General features: G+C 42.9%; 1 protein-coding gene across 3 annotated transcripts in view; it reads right to left on the bottom strand.

Annotated features, from left to right (window-relative positions):
• LOC120024852 (furin-1-like) overlaps positions 1-13,973 on the bottom strand; it is a 100,560-nt gene that overhangs the window by 25,801 nt on the left and 60,786 nt on the right. For all 3 annotated transcript variants that reach the window (XM_038969175.1, XM_038969174.1, XM_038969176.1), the window contains 3 exons: positions 8,262-8,357; positions 5,433-5,561; positions 5,158-5,234 (listed from right to left, as the gene is read on the bottom strand). In XM_038969175.1, the coding sequence (XP_038825103.1) occupies positions 5,158-5,234; positions 5,433-5,561; positions 8,262-8,357 (302 nt within the window). The remainder of the gene's footprint in view (positions 1-5,157; positions 5,235-5,432; positions 5,562-8,261; positions 8,358-13,973) is intronic.

Below are 13,973 nucleotides of genomic sequence, written 5' to 3'. Positions count from 1 at the left end.
TCCGTTACAACAGACAGAAGGTTGTAGCCTTCCTAATGGCCTTGAATGTTCATTCAAATCGCTGCAGGGTTGTTATTTCAGCTGTTCAGAACTATGAGGCAGAGGCTATCACCATGGTTCAGAAGAGGATGAGTAAGAGAGAGAAATGTGAAGGGCGGTGGAGTGTCAGCAGCAGCAACATAGAAAACTGTGCGCGTAAAACAACACATGCGCAGAACGGGATCCGGATCCTTAGGTTTTCAAGAGTTGCGGGAGCCAAAACTCTATTCACAGCCTTTATAATATCCTCTGAATCTTTGACTAATTGTGTAACAATGCTCTGTAGTCTCTACACAATAGTGATATTTATCTAGAGGGATAAGAGCAACAAAAAGTCATGTCAATGAGTTGAACACAACAGGCATTATCTGATCACATACACACATGTCTGGAGAGAAGACTCAGACTTACACACAGCTACAGCTGGCTGCCAGCCCAAAGCCAACCATTAGATTAGCATTCATTCAAAGAACAGACAGCCCTGCTTGCATCACATCACTGTGTGGAGGAAACACCTTCTACTCGAAGATTCTTAAACACTGACTCAACTAAAAGCAGGCAGGCAGTGTCCAGGCACTCCGATACACCCATAGGGTAATACCTCACCAAAGTCACGTTGAAACATTAGACTAACTCTGAGTAATTGCTCTACTGTAGTCTGGAAGATGGGCACAAATCTTGGATCAGCTCCCCTAATCCTAGGCTAGAACTCAAAACTGACATTGAATTAGACCAAGTGCTAATTTTACTTTTATGTAATGACGTTGGGTCAATTGTCTTTGTCCTTGCTTCAATTGACAACTGCAGTAGGTCAAATAATCCATCTCCGTCAGACCGCTAGCTGGCCGTTCCTCCTGGCAGAATTTCCCATTAGGTATGGATCTAGGATGAGCTTACCATGCCCAAAACCTCACCCGCAGGGGGAAAACGAAAAAAAGAACTTACGCTCAGTGTGAAGGGGCAACTCCATCCTTCATATGGGATGCAGTTGAGCAGGAAATGAGGCTGGTCCCTGAGGAGCTGGCAAGTCAGCCTGACCAGAACTACTGGAGCAGAGATACGGCCATCTCCATCGCCAGTCTTAACACCACTGACAAAGCCAGTTTTCAACTGAGCTGGCCAGAAAGTAATACATAAAGGTAAACTGAGGATAGGATACTGTAGACGGTGTTGGAATGATAAACTAGGAGAGGAACGAGACAAACCTCCCAGAAGTTTGGACTAACTTAATCAAAGGGCATATTAAAATAAAACAGGAAAGCTGATTTCCATGGTAAGCTAAAACAACATTATCATTGTGCTGTGAGAATGCTGACTTGGCTTTCTCCTTAGCTGGAACTCATATTTCATAGTTATCAGTTTCGATAGAACATCGCTCCCATACTGGTGTGGAACTGGAGTGCTGAAACCAAAAGGCTACAGTTTGATGAACTTTTGGGATGACGCAGCCAATTTGGTGCTCACATCCCCATGGCAACCAGCTGCCTCCTGAAAGGTCTTAACATTAGCATAATAAATGTTTATACGATGGGGAAACCACAGGTGGAACTTCCATAAAGACAATATTTCAAACGAAGCCAACTGTTATAAGAAAAGAGATTAACGAGACAAATATTTTTATGTGGGAAAAACTACAGGTGGAACTTTAGAGGTTTCCTACAGAGCAGAAACACAGTGCTAACAGCCATTATGTCCTTTCAGGTCATACATAACGTTAGACCTATTATCGTTGCGTAACATGATGAAACTTCCCAAGGCAGGTACAATTGGAAGCTGTAAAATACCGTCCAGTCCACGGAAGTCCTGGTTCAAAATCCAAAATGACACCCTATTACCCATAGTGCACTACTTTTTAATGATGCCAAAAGCAGTGCACTACATAGGGAATAGGTTTCCATTTGAGTAGCCTGTCTTTGTGTGAGAGCTCTTCACTCTCAGATGCCATATTGGGCTATTGATAGCTTGACAAGGCGCTCCTTCCACTCGCTGTGTTTCCTAACCTAAATTAATTACTGAGAAGAAAATAATTTGTGCTCTCTGAGACTGGGCCAGTGGCCCCAGCTGATCATTAGCCTGCGGTAAATCTGGACAACTGCTCTGGCCCCGCTCCTACTTAATCAGCTGACTAATGAGTTGACCTACAGGACAAAAGGTCTCTCAGTGTTTATGGAACAGAGGCAGAGGGGGAATACAAAGCAAACATCTTGTGTAACTAATCTGAGACAATGTAAAATGAATCAACCTGGGTTGTTCTGTGGAGTGCTCCTGATAAATAGAGCCTTCCTCCCAACACTGACTACCGGTCACATTAGGAAGAGGGATTTAACGTTCCAAAGAAATGATGGGCTGTAATGAAGAACAAGCGTTCTCCTCCTCCAACTGATAGCAATATTTGATAAGTCAGAATGCAAACTTATAACATCAATTGAACTATTTTCCTTGGCCCCTGCAGCCTTGGCACAGACACAAACATGTGTATGTACTAGACATTTCAAGCTGTGTGCACACAACCTGACATGTGATAGTGATACAGCGGAAACTGAAAGCAAAGACTACACACAAACACACGTCTGCTGTTTCAAAGCAAGAGGTCTTTCTGTCTTGCACTAACAGACAGAGTGCTGGTACCCTGGAGGCCTGAGAAAAGGTGGTCAGATGATGATCACCAACACTTACTGCTACCAGCAATATCCCCAATGTTCACCCAATATACAGCTACATTACTGTGTGTGTGGGTACAACTACAGTACAGTTAATCTAAGTTTCTTGTCCTTGATGGTATCTTGCAGCAAGCCAACTAAATGTAATGCACGATTCAAACTCCCTGGCTCTTTTTAATTAAAATATGAATAACATGATATCAGCCATAGTACAGCAGTTACAGCACCGCGTGATAAAATCAACTTCCTCCAGGACATTTAAAAAAAATCTCAAGTCTACTTCCCACTGCTTTACCAAAATACCTCAAATAACAGAAAAGCCTCCGTGGGCAAAATCAATTACAAGAGAACCTCAGTTCAAATCTTATGGAGATTATCCTGCGCTAGACCTAGCTTTAAAGCCTGCCACTCCCAGCGGAGGATGGGCATTTTGGGAAACATTCAATACATAAAAAGAAAACCCCCTCAATTCCAATTTTAGCTCGCAGCAGAGGCCCCTAGAGAGACTGAGCATCCTGGTCTAAGACAGTATGGCTGCAGAGCCACAGGGCCAGATCACATGTTGACTTGGACAAACACAGGGCTGAATGGCCACATTGCTGCAGAGGAGCGTTCCTCACGCAGGGGAAGAAAGGGAGCTTTATGGAGGTGAACAGAGCTGGGCTTTCTGCAGGGAACAGACCCTTACACAGCCTTACAGAGCTCCAGCCTGCCCACAGGGTGTTTACACACACGCCTACACCAACCCCACGCAGTTACACACACCTCAGTCCTGCCACGGGGAAGCGAGGCAAAGCTGGGCGGCCGGAGATAAGGGCTGGGGTGAGCTAGGCAGGGGGGAGAGTACAAGCCAGGAGGATTCTCAGTCCAAAGGCATTTACTGCACTGTGTGTGGGGGATAGGGGAATCAACTGTCTGTTGGCTGTGTGTATGCTGGGGGAATAATAATGTATGGCTCTGTGTGTATGCTGGAGGAATCATAATGTATGGCTCTGTGTGTATGCTGGGGGAATAATAATGTATGGCTCTGTGTGTATGCTGGAGGAATCATAATGTATGGCTCTGTGTGTATGCTGGGGGAATAATAATGTATGGCTCTGTGTGTATGCTGGAGGAATCATAATGTATGGCTCTGTGTGTATGCTGGAGGAATCATAATGTATGGCTCTGTGTGTATGCTGGAGGAATCATAATGGATGGCTCTGTGTGTGTGTGTACGCGTGTGTGTGGTAAGTAGCAGAGCTCCATTGGCGTTAGCTCTTACTCCGCCGTTTCACTTTCTCGCCTTGACAGCAGGAGGCTCAAGACCTATGGCTATACACACTAGTGTAGGAAGTAATGTATGCACTGTCGTTTTACTTGAGGCCATCTCCATCTCTCCTTACACCAGTCTGGCCTCCATGTGGACAGTGCCTGCTCCAGACCCATGCAGTCTCAGCTGGAGACCTTTGATTTCCATTAGCGTCTAACTATAACCTTCTTTGCCTGTCATCACCAAGCATGGTTAGCCTCAAGATTAAAAAAAAGGGTATTTGGCTAGCAGCCCAAAAACAGCAGATTACGGAAAATCACAAATTTAAGTCAGAAAGGGGAAGCATGCAGGGGAGCAGAACGAGAGGAGCAGGCCTTTCCAGAGCCCAGAGATTTGTTGTATTCGTTAACGCTGATGAAATTAATTCGATCAATTCAGGGCAGCAGGGAAGACATCAAGGGTGGTAGTAAACAAGTCTTAATGCTATCTGCTCAGGCCACTGCAGTAAAGCTGCTTTCTTCACAAATTCACTTAATCCCAGGAGATTTACTCCACTTAACTAGGCCACAGAAATGCCCTGGTAGCAGCTGGGTGATTTAAGACGCTAAAGCACATGCGTTTGCTCTCGATTGGGGGGAGACCCAAAACCCATTGAGATGTTCTCCGACCCTCTAAGAGTCTACTACTTCAATCTGTCTCCCGGCTTATTAAAATAACTCAACTGTCACATTCAACACATTCATTGAGTGCATGTCTCTTTCTCTTTTCACTCAGAGAAACTCTGCTCTAACAGCTGACAGACCTGGACCCAAGCCAGAGTGACGGTCCCCATAACTCACTCCATTACCCCACCAGCTATTCCAGATCCCTTCCTCTGTCTCTCTCCAATAGAACCACACACCCATCTGATTGCATGAGAAATGACAGTATTTTTATGAGGACACCACAATGAATCAGCCTATTCATGTAGAGGCGTGACGTTTCCCGTGTGATGCGTTAAGTATTGCCTAATATAAGAACCATCCTACACGTCTCTTCTCTCAGAACTGAATCATAATGTGGCATGGGCACACGACGTGACGCGTATTTCCATGTTAATCATGCATTGACGTCAATGGTAGATTTGTATAAAGAATCAAGTTAGGCACGGTGAGATCAAAATTCTGCTGCCACTGAAACAGTGTCTTTTTAAAATCAGGGTCTTACCGGTTGTCGTTGAGTTGTGTGTATCGTGGCTGAGGGTCTGGATCTCCGTCGTTCACATCATAGCTGGCGTCTGGGTCCTATAGACAGACAGAGACAATCAGAATCACTCATCTATGATAAGAGGGGTAAGAGTAAAAGTCTAGGGGTGAATACCAATAGTCCAAAATGGCCTCCTCTCCTCATCAACATGGATCATGGAAAGGAAGCCACCTTAAACTATTGAGATGCAGCAGCCCCAGCCTTGAAGCTAGGAGTAATATGATGGTGATACTCACATAGTTTGATATAAGGTCTGGGTGGTTCTTCTCTATACCATCGTCCAGGATGGACACCACCACTCCCTTTCCAGTGTAGCCCAGCTCCCATGCACCTTTAGCATTCAGGTCACGATGATTAGCATTGTACTGTGGAGTAGAAAACACCAAGAACAGTCAATGGAGTCTAAAGAGCCATTACAAGACACATATGTTAGATGACGAAAATGATCAAACATATCTCTGCATCATCAAATTAAGCAATATACCACAAACCCCTGAGGTACCTTATTGCTATTATAAACTTGTTACCAACGTAATTAGAGCAGTAAAAATACATGTTTTGATAGACGGTCTGATATACCACGGCTGTTAGCCAATCAGCATTCAGGGCTCAAACCACCCAGTTTATAATTGTTTTTATGAAATGAAAAAATATACCGCGATCGTCTCCAAACAGAAATATATAGATGAGTGTTTGGGTGGTGTGTTCCATGAGAAATGTGTCAGACTGCATTAGACATCAATCATAACAGAAAATGACTAAATCCCCACGGGAGGCAGACGGCATCCTGTGGCACCAGACAGGCTTACAACATCCTGTGGTGCTAGGCAGACAAAGACAGGCAGACAGGCAGACTCATCACTCAGCATGTAGCATCAGTCCCACACCAGACCCAGCATACATCTCTCAGAGCCACCCCGAGAGTCTCTGTTAGTGGACAACCATCTAGCAGGGTAATGGTATAGAGACTTCTACACAGGGCTTTTGGTATTCTCTCCACATCATAATTGACCTTTGTTCAAATACCATGTTTAATGCCTTGCAGTTCAAAGCCATTTCTCTAGAATGCTGCTGCAATTTAATGTAATTTGTCTGAAAAGCGTCCTACTATTTTCCTCTCATCCAAGGCCTTCAGTGTCAGATATCCATGGCCAAAGCTTTGGTCTGTGTGGATTCATCTCACTCAGAAAATCCTGCTCAAATCTGGAAATTACCCTGAAAATTCTCCAGGTTCTTGTAATGGTCTTGGACATTGGTATTTCTGTATTTTTTCTATGCCTAAATTGACAATTCTTACTGCATTAAATATTGGCACATGAACAAACTTTCCTGCCGTCGAAATCTCACACTTAGCCTTGAGATTTTTATCCATGAGGGACAGACCAGTGATATGAGCTGCGCTCATACATAAGAATAAGCAGAGAATATCCATGAGAATATCCATGTCCTTATCATAGAGACACAGTGTAAACTGACGACAGATACTATCTGCAACCAAGAATCACCTGGGCGCAGACTAGGCTCGCAGACTAGGCTCGCAGACTAGGCTCGCAGACTAGGCTCGCAGACTAGGCTCGCAGACTAGGCTCGCAGACTAGGCTCGCAGACTAGGCTCGCAGACTAGGCTCTCAGACTAGGCTCTCAGACTAGGCTCTCAGACTAGGCTCTCAGATGCTCATACAGCAGCACCCCATCTAGAAAACTGCTTTGCCTGACTGCACCCTTGTTATATGCACATTATACCTTTGCTACAGCTACATGCTCCCACTAAAACTAAATACCCTTTCTACACTCCTTACACCCTCACAACCATCTCTTTGCATACTCTCTACTCCTCGTACCTCACTCCACAGTAGCCTTACTAAACCCACTAACCGCAAGTAGCACCAGCTGTACCTCTCCATCGCAGGGCCCCGGGTTTCCTGCCTCCCTCTGTAGCGTGATAGTAAACTGCTTTAGTCAAATCAGTGTGCCTGGAGAGTTAGCTAGCGAGCTGTGTGCGACAGAGCTGTGAACTCCGGAGGGGAATTAAATGTAGCTAGTCACACTGGTGAAGTCAGCCCCCCCAACAACAGCTCGGGGACATGGGGCGAAATTGGATTTGCTTCAGCTCCAGCGTGAGCGTGTTGGAGAATAAGCGAGGAATGATTGTTTGTTGAGAATTACAATCAACTCTATTATATTGCCTTGAACCTTCTTTGAGACTAATTAAAGGTGGAGCAAAGTGAAGAGAAATCACAACTTGTTTATCTCACCGTTTCTTTCATGGACCACTGGATCAGACTGTGTAACCTTCTCAAAGTCAAAGTGCGTCACTTTGCATTTAAGATGATACATACAGTCAATAACTGAGACTGGTTTAATTTCAGTCCATTATTTGTATTCACTGCCTCGTTCGGGGACTGTGCCATTGTCTGGGGAATACAATAAATAGATGAATTCAATTTAAGACTGGAAACCCAAATGTGTATGCCGTTCTGATAATGGACTCCTAAAAGACCATGGTCATTAAGCAGTCCATTCTGCATCAACCAAGACGCTTAATCGCATCCACTCCTTCAAACAAAGGGCCGCCATGTATTAATACAGTCTATTGAATAGAGTAAACTTTATTTTTTTACTCAGCCAACAGGAAACTATCCAGAGTTATTGGAGAATGGGCGGACCGATCAAACAGAGCACTGCTGTGCCACTGAATGGGCTCTTATGTCATTTCCCTTTTAATAAAGATACAGGCTCTATAGAGCCCTGTGCATCCAGACATAACATTGCACACAGCCGAGCACAGGGAGGAATTACTGATCAACTGAGAAGAGGTTTGAACTGTCTGTCTCCTGACAACACCGTTTTTTCAGTGATGGGCAGTAGTCTGAAGAGGATGTTTCTGAAATTTCAGTCCATACACTGAGGAAGCATTTGTGGCTTATTTATGACAGCAATGAAGCACAGAGTGGGTATTGATTTCTCTCCCTACACATTTGAGACACATTCTTCCTCATATTTTTCCTATTGAGAGATAATAAAGTGATAGATTGTTAAACGTCAGCCAGACTTGGTCTACTCACCAGGTACCACTGCTGGGTAAACTTGGGGTCTGAGGGCTCCGTGTAGATGTCCCTCTTCTTCCTACTCTTCACCACCTGCTGTTCTGCCCACGTCACCTGAGGAACACACACACACAGACAGATACAGAGAGGCATCAGTCATGGCATTAAACAGAGAGACGTGATTACATTCAGCTTGGACACTCCATTAAAGCTGGAATCTTTAATTGTGAAACTACCACATTCTTTCGCGAAACTACAACAAACAAGTTATTGCAAACTGTTATTTTTTTCCTTCATTAGACAGTGTACTAGTGAGAAGCAGCAATGTGTACTGCAATTTTTTGACCACATTGGGCGACACTCCTCACATCCACTTCGTCAACAAAACAAAAACAATAACAAAAGCCGTGGGGCAGACAGTGGCACCGTTTCCTCTACTGCGGATTCCATCTTTAAGTAGACTCGCTCACCATGCTAATATGCGGATGGGAACGCCACTACTCCACTAGTAACAGGGATTTCAACCAGAGGAGGGCCATTACTGAAGTAGCCGTGCTAAAACAGCACTCAATATACCAGAGGAAGACCATTAGTACAGGGTATAAGAAATAACGATGAGCAGGAGGGAACATGAGGGTCACCGTTTCCCCTGAATGAAAGAGAAATCTAGTTTCAGCAAGCAGAGCGGGATGACAGCAGAGAGAGATAAAGGGAACAGCAGTTCTAACATACGTTTCAGGAGCTCCTCATTAGAGACCGAGCCTAACGACGGCCTGCGCTGAGACTAATTACAACTGCTAGATGAGGTCAGATAGGGGGCCACACAGACACACAAAATCACATTAAACGCAGACAGACACACAAACAAACAAAAAACACATCAACATAGAAAGGAGGATATACACACACACTACGACACCCAGTCTTTATCCTCAGTCTCCCTCCTCGCTGTGCTCTGCCTCCCCACACAAAGCCCTGGTAATAACAGTAAGCAGGGACGGATTTTTCTGGATTATGTGTGCGTTGTGTTTTATTTATTATTTTTGCCAGGTATTACTGCGCTGTTGGAGATAGAAACTGTGTAAGCGACCAATAAAATGTGATTTGAGCAATTCTTCTCTAGAAGTTCCAGCCGGCGTGCGGCAGAAAGTGTGGACAGAGGCAGATTGCACACAACGACAACCCTGCGTCACACCCCCTCTACGGGCCGCTGTCTCCCCGTACAGTGGAGTGGCTGAAAGGGACACAGGCAGAGGGGGAAGTGGACGAGAAGCTGCAGCAGGGAGACAAGAGACCGCTGCAAGGACAGAGGCAGGCATGAAGGTCAACCAGGAACCACAGAAGCCCCCTCTCTGACAACAGCTCAAACCACAAGAGCGTCAATAACACCAAAGTTACTACCGACACAACACGCACCTTTATGCGCTGCCATCCAACCAATAATTGGTGTACAGATTTGTGTTTTTTTTTTTTTTTTTTTAAATGGGGGGGAGAAATCGGACGTGTTTACATGAATCAGTGTTGAAAGGCCCTTGCTGGTTGGCAGTTGTACAGAATCACACTGGAGCAGATGCTTCCACAGTGGGTGGCCCCTTCACAAGGTCAACACATTACGAAGAATGGGGGACTGGGGGTGGGGAGCTACTGTACTGACAGCAGCAATATGAAAACAGAGATAACATGGGTGATGGTCTGTGTCCTACAGCAGGGGATATCAGATGAAATAGTGGGACATGGATAGGAGAAGTGGTTTAGGGAGGCTGAACCACTCTCCCAGTTCAGTCTACGGGGGCATCATAATACAAGAGGCTCCTCCTCCATGTCTCCTCGTCTCTGCACTGACACTAAGGTAGGTGAAAGCCAAACGACAGGATGCCTACCAGGAATTTGCTGTCCCAGTTTAACCTTTTCTCAATAGGGGGTGCTGTTTTCACTTTGTAAAAATTTCGTTCCCAAATTAAACTGCCTCGTACTCAATTCTTGCTCGTACAATATGCATATTATTATTACTATTGGATAGAAAACACTCTAGTTTCTAAAACCGTTTGAATTATATCTGTGAGTAAAACAGAACTCAAGTTGGAGCAAACTTCCTGTGAGGAAGTGAGAAATCTGAAATCAGGCAGGCTGTTCTAGGGTCAGTTTATTAATTTGCATGTCTTCTATTGGTCGACATGCACTGCATACGCCTTCCCCTAGATGTCATCAAATAGTGAGAATTGGAATGGAGTTGCTAGGCAGATCTGAGGCCATATAAAGGGTCTTGGAACGTGGGGTGCACTCTTTTCAACATTCGCCATGACGCAAGACAGACCTCAGGATGGCGTTCTGGAAAGCTCTCGTTATAGGCCTTAGATATATCCGGCTCTGATTTTATTCGATATAGGTGTTAAGAACGTCATAATGTAGTTATTTTAAACCGAGTTATCATTTTATATCAGTATATTGCGATTTTCGGAATTTTCTTAGTGCTGCGTTATAGTGAGTTGGGCACATCTTCGCCACATGGCTAATGTTTACTGCTAATTCCAAAGTTGAAGGCGACAATCTACAACCGAGCAACGATTCTTTTGGACAAAGGACAACTTGCCCAAGATTCTGATGAAAGCTCATCAAAAAGTAAGAACTATTTATGATGTTAATTCGTTCTTCTGTTGAAAAATGTAAAACTCCTATTCCGCCATTAATTTCGGTGCGGTCTCGCTTTAACGCACGCTGTATGTCGTAGTAACGTTAATTTTAAAAATCTAACACAGCGGTTGCATTAAGAACTAATGTATCTTTCATTTGCTGTCCAACCTGTATTTTTTAGTCAAGTTTATGATTAGTTAATGATTAGATTAGGTGCCTCTCCCAAGATTTCTCCCGACATTTTGTTGGCAGCTTGGCTACTATTCTCATTGTATAACCACGATTTGTGCCGCTAAATATGCACATTTTCGAACAAACTCTATATGTATTGTGTAATATGATGTTATAGGACTGTCATCTGAAGAAGTTTGAGAAGGTTAGTGAAAAAATTAATATATTTTGCTGGTTTATTCGTTATCGCTATTGTTGGCTTGAATCAATGCTGTTGTGTGGTTGGCTATTGTAGTAAGCCAATATAATGCTATATTGTGTTTTCGCTGTAAAACACTTAAAAATCTGAAATATTGGCTGGATTCACAAGATCTTTGTCTTTCATTTGCTGTACGCTGTGTATTTTTCATAAATGTTTTATGATGAGTATTTAGGTAATTCACGTTGGTCTCTGTAGTTATTCTAGTTGCTTTGGTGAGAGTTGTGATGGTGGCTGCAATGTAAAACTATGATTTATACCTGAAATATGCACATTTTTCTAACAAAACATATGCTATACAATAAATATGTTATCAGACTGTCATCTGATGAAGTTGTTTCTTGGTTAGTGACTATTTATATCTTTATTTGGTCGAAATTGTGATAGCTACCTATGCAGGAAAAAAATGGTGGAGAAAAAAAAGTTGTCTTTTGCTATCGTGGTTAGCTAATAGAAATACATAGTGTCTTCCCTGTAAAACATTTTAAAAATCAGAAATGATGGCTGGATTCACAAGATGTGTATCTTTCATCTGGTGTCTTGGACTTGTGATTTAATGATATTTAGATGCTAGTATTTACTTGTGACGCTATGCTAGGCTATGCTAGTCAGCTTTTTTACTGATGGGGGTGCTCCCGGATCCGGGATTGTGACCAAGTAGTTAATGTCAGTGCAGGCAATGGAAAGGAGATGAGGAAGCTACGTTAGACTATTGAGATTAGAGGTCGACCGATTAAATCGGGGCCGATTTCAAGTTTTCATAACAATCGGAAATCGGTATTTTTGGGCGCCGATTTAAAAAAACATATTTATTTTTTTTACACCTTTATTTAATCTTTATTTAACTAGGCAAGTCAGTTAAGAACACATTCTTATTTTCAATGACGGCCTAGGAACGGTGCGTCGTTCAGGGGCAGAACGACAGATTTTTAACCTTGTCGGCTCGGGGGATCCAATCTTGCATTGACTACATTGCACTCCACGAGGAGCCTGCCTGTTACCTTAGCTTACTGCATTCGCTAAGTTGCTAGCTAGCATTAAACTTATCTTATATAAAACAATCAATCAATGACTGTCATTGCTCCAATGTGTACTTAACCATAAACATCAATGCCTTTCTTAAAATCAATACACAAGTATATATTTTTAAACCTGCATATTTAGCTAAAAGAAATCCAGGTTAGCAGGCAATATTAACCAGGTGAAATTGTGTCATTTCTCTTGCGTTCATTGCACGCAGAGTCAGGGTATATGCAACAGTTTGGGCCGCCTGGCTCTTTGCGAACTAATTTGCCAGAACTTTACGTAATTATGACAACATTGAAGGTTGTGCAATGTAACAGGAATATTTAGACTCATGGATGCCACCCGTTAGATAAAATACGGAACGGAATAAACGTTTTGTTTTCGAGGTGATAGTTTTCGGATTAGTCAAAGGTATATGGTTTAGAGAGAAATAGTCGACGCGTTATAATTCCTGTAATAACTTGCGGCTGAATTTGAAAGGGGTTCCTTCGTTATTTTACCGTTCATGTCTTCCATAGAGAATGTCTTGATCTACTTCAAATAAGGTCTGTGTTTCGTGCAGGCTTAAACCGCTTCGACGTTTTGATACCCGTGTAAATCTCACTAGGATAAGGTAATGTTTGTCAACATATTTTCATAAATCCACTCTACAATTTTGTTTTATCTTCGCTTATATTTAGCCAATATTGATCAGAGTTACCTTGTCCTATGGATATCTACACAGTTATAAAATTGGCACGGTGATGTAAGCCTACACGAAACACAGACCTTATTTTACGTGAATCTAAAAATATCCTATGGAATAAATGGAAAAAGGAAGGAACCGCTTTTCAGATTTTGCTAGGTGTCATGGGAATTATGACTCGCACTTTGGTTGTCAATTCTTACCATGCCCATTATTAAAATAGGATTTCCTGCATATAGAAATTAAAGTTTTTGTTTTCAACATTCATCACAGGTAACTTAAACTCTATTTTTATTCAAACAGTTGAGAGTATTTGTCTCCTAAGCAGATTCTTCAGTATCATTGTCACTACAGAGCTGTGTGCGTGTGTGTATTTATGTATTATATTAAGTTCAAATAAAAGTGTTCATTGTTCATTCAGTATTGTTGCAATTGTCATTATTACAAAAATGTGTGTGTGTGTATGATATATATATTTAGATTTTTATTTATTTAAATAAATCGGCCGATTAATCGGTATCAGCTTTTTTTGTCCTCCAGTAATCGGTATCGGTATCGGCATTGAAAAATCATAATCGGTCGACCTCTAATTGAGATGTACCATCCGACTTCACTCCATTACCCATGAGTCCACGTGGCTTCCTGTCAGGAAGCAACAGTTTCCATTGATCTCTAATCCAGGCTGCAGTCATGGAACAGAGTAGATAGTGTTGCTTTCCTCTCTTCACCCAGTCATCAGCTTTACACTCACCAGCTCCCCACAGACCAGTCATCAGCTTTACACTCACCAGCTCCCCACAGACCAGTCATCAGCTTTACACTCACCAGCTCCCCACAGAATAATGACGACTGAGGCGACCAGGGACATCAAAAATAAAGTTCAAGAAGGAAACGGTGATATTGTACGGCCAGAAGCAACATGGTTTCCCCCTGACTGTTAAGTCTCTTACTCTGCGAT

The sequence above is a fragment of the Salvelinus namaycush genome, chromosome 30, assembly GCF_016432855.1.
Source record: "Salvelinus namaycush isolate Seneca chromosome 30, SaNama_1.0, whole genome shotgun sequence".
Lineage (NCBI taxonomy): Eukaryota > Metazoa > Chordata > Actinopteri > Salmoniformes > Salmonidae > Salvelinus > Salvelinus namaycush.
The sequence above is the reverse complement of the archived record's forward strand: the minus strand, read 5'-3'. Positions and strand labels throughout refer to the sequence as shown.